Source organism: Plasmodium gaboni, chromosome 12 (assembly GCF_001602025.1).
Source record: "Plasmodium gaboni strain SY75 chromosome 12, whole genome shotgun sequence".
NCBI lineage: Eukaryota > Apicomplexa > Aconoidasida > Haemosporida > Plasmodiidae > Plasmodium > Plasmodium gaboni.
Window position 1 is genome coordinate 432,369 of NC_031492.1, and position 12,527 is coordinate 444,895.

The following is a 12,527-nucleotide window of genomic DNA, read 5'->3' on the forward strand; positions in this document are numbered from 1 at the left end:
GGATACAACTTCATTTGAATAATAAATTTTAAAAAATATAAATACCTTATATTTGAAGGACAACAATTTATTATATATTTCAATTTATGTGTATATAATTACTACTTGTTTGATTCATGACGTAATAATAATTTCGCTATATTATATCTTTCTTTCTTTTTTTATGAAGTAATAAAAAAATTATTTGTTTATTTTCTTTGTAGAGTTATAATATTTATTTTATAAATATATATTTCTATTTATTTTTTAAAATATAATTTACACATAAAAAAAAAAAAAAAAATAGCATATTATACATTAAATAAAAATATAAATTGATTAATCGATTTATTAAATTAATTGCGTTTTCATTTTTGTACAAATATTTAATGTTAATTATGGAATTATATTATAATAAAAAAAAAAAAAAAAATGTATGCATTATAACAATATTATTTATTATATTAGTATAATGTTTTATATGTAACATAATATATACATATATTATATAATTTATATGTGTATATACTGGAACTCTTGTGGAATTGATAAATTTTGTTTTTCCTTTAATGTTATATTATATTTGGTAAATTGTGTATGTAACAAAATGGAATTGATGTATTCTAATTTTTCATTCTCATTATTACATTCTAATAATATATCATGACATATAAATATTGGTTTAAATCCTTCTTTTTTTAGATGATTAATTTTATTCATTTCAAAATTTTTTTGTACTATTTGTTCATATATAGGATATAATTTCCATTGATTTTCAAATTGTAGAAATATTTTATAAAATGGATCACATATATGTAAGACATATGGTCCGTAATTAAATGTAATAAATTTATATTGCAACATTTTCATATATTTTTTTAATATAAAAATTTCTTTTTCTCCTTGTATATTTTTATTAAGGTTACAAGATATTTTCCTTATTCGTTCAAGAAAATTTTTATATTCATTTGGTAAAAGAGAATATATATTTTTTAAATCATGCTTTAAATGCATTTCTATGATTTTAAAATTAAAAATAAAATCATCATTTTGAAAAATTATTTCTTCACTTTTTTGTTTTACGTTACTATTTTTATTCATATATAATTTTTTTGTAGCATTTACATTTATATTTTCACTTTGTATATTATATTTTGAATTTTTATATTTTTCCCTATGATTAATCTTTATATTATTATTACTAATATTGTTATTTTGAAATAAAGAATTTATTTGGTTTTTATTTATTATTATATCATCTTCATTTTTCTTTTTCTCAAAAAATTGATCTTCATTATGTTCAAAGTTTTCAAAAGATTCTACAACCTTATTTATGATATGATCATCTGAATCATTTTTTTCATTTAACATTTCTTGTTCTTTCTTACTATCCTTATTTATATTATTTACGTTATTTTTTTTTTTCAATTTGATAAAATTATTTAAATGCTTAAAAGATAAAAAGACATTTTTTTGTGATATAATATTGTATTGTAACATTTTTTTAAATAAAAGAATAATATGACCAATTTGGTTAAAGCTAGCTATTTTTTTGGAATATATGAGATTAATTTTGTAAATTAATTTTTCTGAATTAATATATAAAGGGATAACAGGTATAACTTGACACATTGCTTCACAAGGAAGTTGAGAAAATTTTGTAATAATATTAAGTAATAAAATTTTAATAAAAACACTATCTACATAATTTAAATAATAACAATTGGTAAGCATTAAATATAAATGATATGTTCTAATTTTTTTTATCCTTTTGATAATTTCAAAACATAAATTATTAAGATATCTATGATTTGAAAATTTGCTTTTATTGTATCCATAAAAAAGTCTACATAAATAATGATTATTAATTAAATCAATATTTTGAAGAAAATATATGGACAGTAAATTAAATATATTTTTCACATATTCATTACATACATATTCTTTGGATTCATCCAAAGAACTGTTACATGAATTGTTATATACATTTTGATCATTTTTAAAAAAATCTATATTATTTGTATTAAAATCAATTTTGTTATTAAATGGTTTATTATTAATTTCAAATTCGTTTTTTACATTTCCTATTTTATGATTATTTTTTATATTCACATTTTGTACAGTACCATTTTGTGTGTATTTGTTTTGTTTATGAAAAAATATATTATTTTCTTCATTTTTTACTATATTATTTTTATATTTTATAGTATTATTATTTTCTCTTTTTTCCTTAAGAAAATAATAAGAATTAATATAACATATATTCAAATAGACCTTAACTAAATCATGAATATCAAAAAATGGCTTTTCATTATTTTGATTGTAACATTTTGAATTTAATATATTTTTTTTATTTTGTGAAAAATCAGATGATATAGAATTATTAATACTATTTATTATTTTTATTTCTAATTCTTTCATTACACAATTTATCTTATTTAAATTAAGCAATTTATTTTTACTACAATATCCTATGTAATATAAAAATTCTCTATTATTTAAATTTTTTACATTCACATTTTCAAAATTTACAAACTTTTCTTTGTTAAAAAAAAATTCTTCTCCCTCCTTTGGTTTGTTTTGACATTTGTATGGAAAATCTACACTCGGATTATTTATGGTATGCATATATGTTTTTTCACATTTTTTTATGAGCCTTTTGTTAAATCTCCCTTTTAAGACAAAAAATATGTTCCCCTTACACTTTATCATGTCAACATTTTTATATAAACAAATATTATATAAATGATGACATATATATATAAATATATTAATAAAGGAATATATAAATATATAAATATATTAATATATTAATATTTTTATAAATCAGTTCTTTTTATTTATTTATTTTCTAACGAGGGAAAGGCATTATATATATTCCTAATATATTTATATTATATATATTATAATAAAATCATTTTTATTTAAGATATTTACAAAATAAGAAAAGTATATATTTTTTCGACGCTTTTTTATTTTTTTTATAGAAATTATAAAATATTAAGATTATTTATTAAAATAATTTCTTATAATATTACTTTTTTTTTCGATAAAAAAAAAAAAAAAAAAAAAAAAAAAAATTATATTGGTATATTATAAATATATTTATTTATTTTATTTAACATTAAAATTTTCTCTTCATTTATAAAATATATATATTATTATAATTTTCTTATATGAACATATTTTATGCCCCTCAAAGGAAAAAAAAAAAAAAAATACACATATTATATATATATATATATATATATTTTATTTTTTGCGTGAATAATTATCTTTTATTCTAGCACTATTATAACAGTATAAATAAGAATATCATAAAAAATGGAAGAACCCATAAATACCATAAAAAAAATTAAAAGTAATATGAGCAAGATTTGTTTCAACAAGTCTAATAAGCTCAATGCTGATTTTAAAGGTTAATATAAATATATATATGGATATAACTACTAATCATATGAAGGCAAATTATATAAAATATAAGCAAACTTTTGTACATATAAATAGATAAAATCTATACATATATATATATATATATATCATTTTTCTTTGTGAATTTTAAAGATGATCATATTGAAATAATATTAGATAACAAAAATATAACACCTAAACCAATATATTTCAATTTTCAAGAAACGGAAACAAAGAAATCATTTGATCAAATTGGTAAATACATATGTAAATATAAATATATATATATATATTTATGTATATATTTATTTTATATATTTTTCTATTAACACTTTTACTAAATCATTTTATTTTTCCTTCAAATAATAGATCAGTTATTGAAACAATTTGATGAAAAAATTGATCATACCAGAAATGATTCCCAGAAAAAATTAGCAAATATACAAGATGAAGAACAAATTAGAGATATATTAAATGCTAAAAAGAAGAAAAAAATAGGAAAAAGCGAATTCTTTGATTATATAAATAATAAAAGGGATACTAAATGGACTCCATATGAAAAAGAAATTTCAAATACTTATGATGGTAAACATATATACATAAATATATATATATATATATATTTATATATGTTGAGCCATCTTTTTTTTGATTTTATATGTTACATTTAACCAATTTATGATGTTTTATTGATGCCTCTCTTTTTTCAATCAACTAGAAATATTATTGTGTGAAAGTGAAACAATTGTCCTGTTGAATATTCCCAATACACTAAATGACATAGATGAAGAAAAATTAAAAGTCGAAGAAAAAAATAAGTTATATGAAAAATTACTTAATAATGATGAAAGTAATTATATAAGTAAATCCATGCAAACATTAAGCGTTTTTAAAAAAAATAAAGATATATATGTTTCTACAATTAATAAACAAAGTAAAAGTACTCAAACGAATTTATATGAATTGTATAAATTGACAATTATGAACCCAACAGACATGTTAAAAAAAATAAAAAAAATAAAAAAAAAATTAATATTTAAAAACATATAGTCTTGTCACATTAAACAAATAGACAAATCCAAAAAGGGCCTAATAAAATATGCATTTATAGTTGTATATATATTTTATAACACTAACTTGTTAAAAATAAAAAATACCATATTAATCAAGATAAATACATATATATATATATATATATATATATTCACATTTTCATTTGTTTTCTTATTAATTTCTTACGGTTCCCTTTTCAGATCGCAGTTGTTACATAAAAGATTTCTCAAATATAGAAATAAGAAATTAAAAAAAATTATGGATGAATATGGAGATTCCTTAAATATTAACGAAAGAGTAATTTTAAAGAAAAATATGTGGGTCCAAGTTGTTGATAAAAATGTTGCTGATAATAAACAAACTACCATCATACCCAAATCATTTTATAAATCAAGGAAAAATAACACATCTCTTTTTAATACTTTATTTATGACAAAAAATATATCGAGAACCTTTTCAAACAAAAGCAGAACAATGAGAACAAAGAGCAGATATAAAAATATGAAGACAATGAAATTCTTAACAAGTAAAATGATATATAATATATATATATATATATATATAATATATTTATATACACATTATATAATACCATTTTGTTTTTTCCCCCTATCAATAAATATAACTTCTCATTTTTCTTCCAAATAAGGCAGTTTTAGTGAAGATGAATATTTAATCAAATCCATAATTAAAAAGAAAAAAGAAGAAAATGATATTCCTGAAGAAGACCCATATGCCGAAGATAATGCTAGAGGAATACCTTGGATAATTAATAACAAAAAAAAAAAATTAAATAAATCTAATTTTATACTTTTAATAAAACAAATCGAAAAATGTATTGTTCAGAATATTTACATTTATCAACAAATGATTTATAAAAATATTCATTTGAATTATTTAAAACAAGTAGAAAATAATGACGTTAAAATGTTTGACGGAGAAAATTATGATGCTCTTACTAATCCTAATATTAACTATAAAAAAAAAAAAATTCTTATAAAGATAAAAATAAAAACAAATATGAAAAAATTATGTAATTTGAAAAACAAAATTAAAGATATTAATAAAATGAAGGGTGATATTCCTAAACAGACAAATAATTCCAATGATACAATTTCGATTAATTCAATAAAACATCGTATTCATATTCTTTCTAAAAAGAAAAAAGAAAAAATAGCCAAAAAAATTTTTGTAAACAAGCTAAAAAATAATATCAGAAAGAAAATAAAAAAAAGAAAAAAAAAAATGAATAAAAAAGAATATGATACAAATGAAAATAATTATTCAGATTTTTTACAAAATAAACAAGATATTAATAATCTAACATATAAGAGGAATAACAACGATCATATAAATGTCAATAAAAATATAAAAATAATGAATGATACTAATTCGGAGAAAAAAACAAAAGATGGATGTTCAGAAGACCTATTAGAAAATCATACAAGTGTAGACAATTTTAATAAAATGGAAGATGACAAAATATTTGATATTCTTATAAATGATGAAAGCAAAGAAGATAAGTTAAAAAAAATAAGTACCATAATTATCGACGATGTCTTACATAATAAAAATAAAAAAAAAACATCCGATCTTTTAGAAAGAGATAATTTTGAAAAAAAAAAATTTGAATATATTTTAAAAAAGAAAAAAGGATTTACTACCATAAATGTAAATAGATTAAAATTGATAAAGGAAGTGAAACAAGATTATATATACAAATATTATAATCACGATATATTAAATGATCACATTTGTAATAATAATAATATTAATAGGACATGTAATGAATATACAGATGTACTTGATAATATAAATGAAGATACAAAAAATATTCATTTGGATTTAAATAATAATATTGAACATACAAATAGTATAGAATATAATAATATATTATATAAAAGGAAAAAGAAAAAATATATCAAGAATATATCTATCAATAAATTATTTCAGTTTCATTATAATAAATTAGAAAATATAGTTACATCAATTGATACAAATAAATTTTATAAAGATTATATTTCTTCTAGTTATTCAAATACATTAGATATTGGATCTTTTCAAAACAGTAAAGGGAATATTGCCATATTTAGTTTTATAAATCCAAATTATCCTCTTAAACTATATAATTTAAATTGCAGTGTTATGAAAATAAAATATTCAAAAAACAATCCGAATCTATTAGTATCTGCATTATCTAATGGACATATCTATATATATGACATAAGACAAAAAGATGAAACACCTGTACTTAAATCGACAACAATTAAAAATTATTATGAAAACTGTTATGAACCAATATATGATCTTTCTTTTAAAAATCAGTATACTAATAATAATTCCTTTGAAAATATTTTTTATTCAGCTCATGAAAATGGTTGTGTATATCAATGGAACATAGAAAAAGAATTAAAAACTAAAGAAATATTATATTTAAAAAATAAAAAAAATGATTTATATCAAGATCTATCATCCGTATTTGAAAATAAAAATCTTGTTAATAAACCATTCAATTCATCTTTAACTTGTATTGATATAGATTATTATATGCACCATGATGAGGATTTTATTATTAGTAATATTGAGAAAAATGATTCTTCAGAATTTAATAAGAATGAAAATAATCCTTATGTAGAATTAAATGAAAATAAAAATGTTCAACAAAGAAAAGATCTTATGAAAAAATCAGATAACAAATTAAATCATAAAACTACACCTCTTGAAAAAGATAATTATATTAATCATATATCAAAAGAGGAGGAGTTATTGAATCATTACAAAAATATAACAAAAAATATAATCGACAAAAAAATTAAACCAACCCATTCCTACTATTATCTAGGTAAAAATAATATGATATAATATGTATATGGTAATGGTGTGATAATATATATATATATATATATATATATATATATATATATTTTACTTTTGAATATTTATTTTATGGTAGGTACAAAAAATGGCATAATTTACAGGTGCAATAGCTGCTATCAGAAGTCTTATTTAAATCATTACATTGCTCATTTTGGGGCTGTCAATAGAATTAAAATAAATAAATTTGATCATGATATTTTTATAAGTGCTGGTGAGGACTGTACAGTAAAATTATGGAATAGATTTCGTAATACACAAATTACAACCTTTAAATCAAAAAATTCGTTCAGCTCAATAAATGATATAATATGGTAAAAATAAAGTATATGTATATATATATATATATATATATATATATATATATATATATATATGTGGGTATGTATGTATGTATATACATTTTTATATAATATATTATTATCATAATACATTCAGGTCACCAAATAATTCAACCTCCTTTTTTTGCTGCTCTGATGATGGAAGAATAGAATTATGGGATTTTGATTTTTTCTCGAAAGATCCCTTGATAATTTTTTATCCAAACAATTTGGAGACATCCAAAATTACCACCTTAAAGTAAAGACATATTTATTCATTATGAATGTAAACATGTTCATTATATATATATATATATATATTTATTTATTTATTTTTTTATTTTTATTTTTTTTTTTATTTTGAAGGATGTTTAATAAAGAAGATATATTATTATGTGGAGACAATTTGGCTAATGTTTCCATGATGAAAATAAAAAATTTATTTAATTTAAAACTAGACGAATATGAACAAAAGATGAAATTAACCAACTGCTTAAATTATTTGGATACCTATGATTATTTTTAAAATGTTCAGAAACGTTTTTTTTATACATTATATAATAAAACAAAATAATTATTCTATATAAATAAATATACATATATATATCAATAAAATATATTTATAATTTTAAACAAGGATATAATTCTTATATTGTTACTCCTTCTGTTTAGACATATTAGTATTTTATATATATTATATAATTTAATTGTACACAAATATTTATAAGGACCAATCATCAAAATATTTTTATTTAACAATCAACATAAATATAAATGGAAAAGCTTTTTTCCTCAAATAATTATAATTCATAATAAATTTAGAAATATATATATATATATATATATATATATATTTATTAATATTTATTATTCACCTTATTTTTTTGGTTTCATATTTTTTTATTTTTTTGAACTTCATAATTATAGTTAAATGGTAATTTAACAAAAATATAAAGGCCCTAATAGTATATACTATAAAAAAATATGAATACAAAATGGTATATATATATATATAATAATATAAAACATTGAATTTAATAATATATATAATAATATATATATATATTTTTATATTATCCCATTTTGCTATATTTGTGTAATTATTCTTTACAATCAAAAAAACAATTTAGGAATTAGCTTTATTGTTAATTTGTTTTTGATATAATTTATAATAATATAAAAATATATTTTTTTCCGAATAGCATACATATATATATATATATATATATATTAATCCTTTTTTTTTTTTTTTTAAATAATTCATATTTCTTTTTTTAATTAATTATATTTTAACCGATTTCTTTTTTTTCTGTTTTTTTAAAATTGATTAAATAACTCATTCATGAATAAATAAGTGTAATATGTATATTATATATATAATATACATATTTTATATTTTAATTTTTATTGTATATATTATAACAAAAAAATAATACATACATACATATATATATATATATATATAATAAAATGAATACCAAGATGAAAGGTACACATTTGAAAAGTGTAGAATGTCCTGAGAAATGTAATATAAAATATAGCAATCTAAAACAAAAAGATAATAATGATAATGAAGAGAAAGGTACTACCATATTAAATAAAGAAGAAAGAAATTATTCTAAAACATGCTTAACAAAAAATAGTATATTAAAAGATGAAGAGGTTAATAATATACATAATAATGATAAGAATTATAATAAGGTTATTTCTGATAATAAGCATATATATGATATACATTGTGAAACTAATGATGCTAACTTTGTAGATAAAAAAACAGATGTGCATGATAAAAATAATGAACAAAATTGTGATATTAATAAACAAAATTTAAATAATAATATAACAGATTTAAAATTATCTGATGATGATAAAGAAACGAAAGATGATGCAAATGAAAAATATAATAAAGGAGATTATGAAGGGGCATTAAAAATATGGGAAAGGGGTTTAAGATCTATCAATTATGTTTTATCTAAAAGAGACGAATTAAATCCTGATAGATTAGAAGTCTTTTTGAAGATGCATACAACATATTGTAGTAACATTGCACAAGGTTATATGAAAATAAATAAATATTCTGAATGTGTAAAATATTCATTATTAGCACAAGAAAATGATAAAAATAACATAAAGATATATTTTAGGTTAGCTAAAGGTTATTTTATGTTAGGTGAATATGATAAATCTATTAAAGTACTAAATGAAGGTATTAAAATTAATAAAGATACTTCTTTAATTAATTTATTAAAATTAGTTTTAAAAAAAAAACAAACACATTTGGAAAAAGAAAAACATATGATGAAACATATTTTTCAAAATCTCAAACAAAAACCTTTAATAAATGATGATAATAATAACAAATCTTTTTTTTATAATATCTCTTCTTCTTTAAAATTCATATTTATATTTCTTTATGCCTTTTTAATGAAAATATGCAATTTGGTTTTTGGTTCAATAATGGACAAATTTTGTAAGGTGCATAAAAGATAAACATAATAACAAAAAGGTTTTTAAGCCAACAAATATATACATATATATATATATATATATATATATATATATATATATTTAAGTATTAATAAGCTTATGTTATTTGTATATATTTTTTATTTTACATCATTATTTATCATTTATTTTAATTATGATTTATTTCTTTTTTATTATTTATTTATTTTTTTTTTTTTTTGTGTGTATTGCATAGTATGCATATAATACGCCCTAGACATAACTTATGATTTATATTACCATTATAACAATTTAATTTTTTAAAGTAAAAAAAAAAATAATATTTATAAAAATAAGTTATTTATATTTAAAATTACATAATTCATAAGATATAATTTTATGTATACCTAGGACAATTTTAAATAAACGATAAGGAAATATAATTATATTTCATTTTAATGATATATTAACATATATATATATATATATATATATATAAGTTGACTTTTTGATTAATAGTATATATACATGTAAATATATATACAAATAAATATGTATAAACAATAAAAAATGAGGTAATAGAAAAATTGGACAAAAAACAAAAAAGAGTAAACAAAAAACAAATGAAGAATTTTAAAATGGATATATATTTGCATATATATATATATATATATATATATATATATACATATACATACATATATTTATATATATATAACTTGAAAATTGTGTATAAAAAAAAAGGGGATGAAAAAAAATATATGTAATACAATATTAATAATAACGATTATTATAACATAAACAGTATATATTTGAAAGTGACAAAAGAATATCATATATATATATATACATATACATACATATATTTATATATATATAACTTGAAAATTGTGTATAAAAAAAAAGGGGATGAAAAAAAATATATGTAATACAATATTAATAATAACGATTATTATAACATAAACAGTATATATTTGAAAGTGACAAAAGAATATCATATCTACATAGAATATAAATAAAAAATGGCATAATATTAATATATACATTTCTACATATATAATAAATGCACTTGTAATAATAATAATGAAATAAAGAAAAAATATATACATTGTATTTATATTTCACCAAATATACATATATTAATATATACACACATGCATATTTATAAATATTATGAACAAATTCATGCATTTACAAAGAAATTTAAAATATACATTAAAATAATTTTCTTCCTTTTACATCATTCCTATAATTATATATATTCTTTAACATATATTTAATATATTATGTTGTATGTTGTATGTTGTATGTTGTATGATTTATTTTTTATTTTATCTTATTTTTCTTCTTCTTATTATTATTATATTATAATATCTCCTCTTTGTATTCTAACTGAGAACGCTGCAATATTGGTAAGAATTCATCCTTTCCTCTTATCAATCTTTTCGTATCTGCATCTACAACAAATTTTGGTATATTTCTATAAAGTTGCTCAAGAAAGTCATCTGATACATCTGGACCTAAAGTAGAAACTAACTCACGAACTTTTAACTGCAATTCATGTCTAGTACTTATTAATTCTCTCTCGTTATCTCTCCAAACATTAATTTTTCCACATATAACCTTTAAGAGTATTTTCATTTGTCTTAACAAGATAGGTATTTGTACTGCATAATTTAAATTGATATAATAAAATATTGGTAAAATACACATGCTCAGAAATACAAAGAGAATTCTTTTGAGCCAAGAATGATAAAGACAAATACTAAATAATAATCCATATACAATATTAAACGTCGGTAAAAGAACAATTAATACTAAAACTTTATAACTTGATACTACATCTCCCCCTTGTATTTTAATAGTACTATTTCTAAGAGCAGCTTTTCTATGTCTTTCAGCGAGATATATAGAAATTAGAACTAAGGGTAACCATAATAATGAAAAGGTCATACCAAAAATAACACAAAAAATAAATGTACATATATGTTCAATAAACTTTAATGTAGCTGCTGAAGTAGATTGTTTAAGCATCCAAACTTCATCATCTTTAATTTTATTAGCTTGTAATAATTTTTCATAACATTTTAATTCATAAGATAAATTTTCAATAACTTTGGAATCACCAAATTTCCAAAACATTTTACAAAATAATTGTAAATTATTATATATTTTATTTTTTGAAATAGTCATTCTTTCAGGTGTATATAAGCTTACACATAATTCAATACATCTACTAGTTTCATGATCTTTTGATGTAAGCATACAACTTCTCATACCTTCCTCAATTCTGCTTAATAATTTAGAAATGGCTTCTCTATTATTGTTATTATATTCTTTACATAAATCTTGAGATATTATAATAGCATTACCATAAAACAATGTAGCACAACCTTGTAACTGATATAATTTAGAATATGACAAACCAACAGGTATAATAGAAAC

General features: G+C 18.6%; 4 protein-coding genes across 4 annotated transcripts in view; 2 read left to right on the forward strand and 2 right to left on the reverse strand.

Annotated features, from left to right (window-relative positions):
- Positions 1 to 492: 492 nt before the first annotated feature.
- On the reverse strand, positions 493 to 2,691 carry PGSY75_1212200 (hypothetical protein; the record flags this gene model as incomplete). Its single annotated transcript, XM_018786709.1, has 1 exon — positions 493 to 2,691. One exon carries the CDS (start codon positions 2,689 to 2,691, stop codon positions 493 to 495), a length of 2,199 nt encoding a protein of 732 aa, XP_018640574.1.
- A 612-nt stretch (positions 2,692 to 3,303) lies between these two features.
- On the forward strand, positions 3,304 to 8,163 carry PGSY75_1212300 (hypothetical protein; the record flags this gene model as incomplete). The annotated part of the gene is made up of 9 exons (XM_018786710.1): positions 3,304 to 3,397; positions 3,544 to 3,645; positions 3,760 to 3,975; positions 4,109 to 4,388; positions 4,644 to 4,969; positions 5,093 to 7,285; positions 7,397 to 7,631; positions 7,756 to 7,896; positions 8,004 to 8,163. 9 exons carry the CDS (start codon positions 3,304 to 3,306, stop codon positions 8,161 to 8,163), a joined length of 3,747 nt encoding a protein of 1,248 aa, XP_018640575.1.
- Positions 8,164 to 9,107: 944 nt separating this feature from the next.
- Positions 9,108 to 10,127, forward strand: PGSY75_1212400 (putative tetratricopeptide repeat family protein; the record flags this gene model as incomplete). The annotated part of the gene is made up of 1 exon (XM_018786711.1): positions 9,108 to 10,127. The coding sequence occupies one exon, from the start codon at positions 9,108 to 9,110 to the stop codon at positions 10,125 to 10,127; it is 1,020 nt and encodes a 339-aa protein (XP_018640576.1).
- Positions 10,128 to 11,447: 1,320 nt separating this feature from the next.
- Positions 11,448 to 12,527, reverse strand: part of PGSY75_1212500 (glycerol-3-phosphate 1-O-acyltransferase) — a gene marked incomplete at both ends in the record, with an annotated part of 1,614 nt that continues 534 nt past the window's right edge. Inside the window, one exon of the mRNA XM_018786712.1 lies at positions 11,448 to 12,527. This exon is cut by the window's right edge and continues 534 nt beyond it. Coding sequence (XP_018640577.1) covers positions 11,448 to 12,527 — 1,080 coding nt within the window.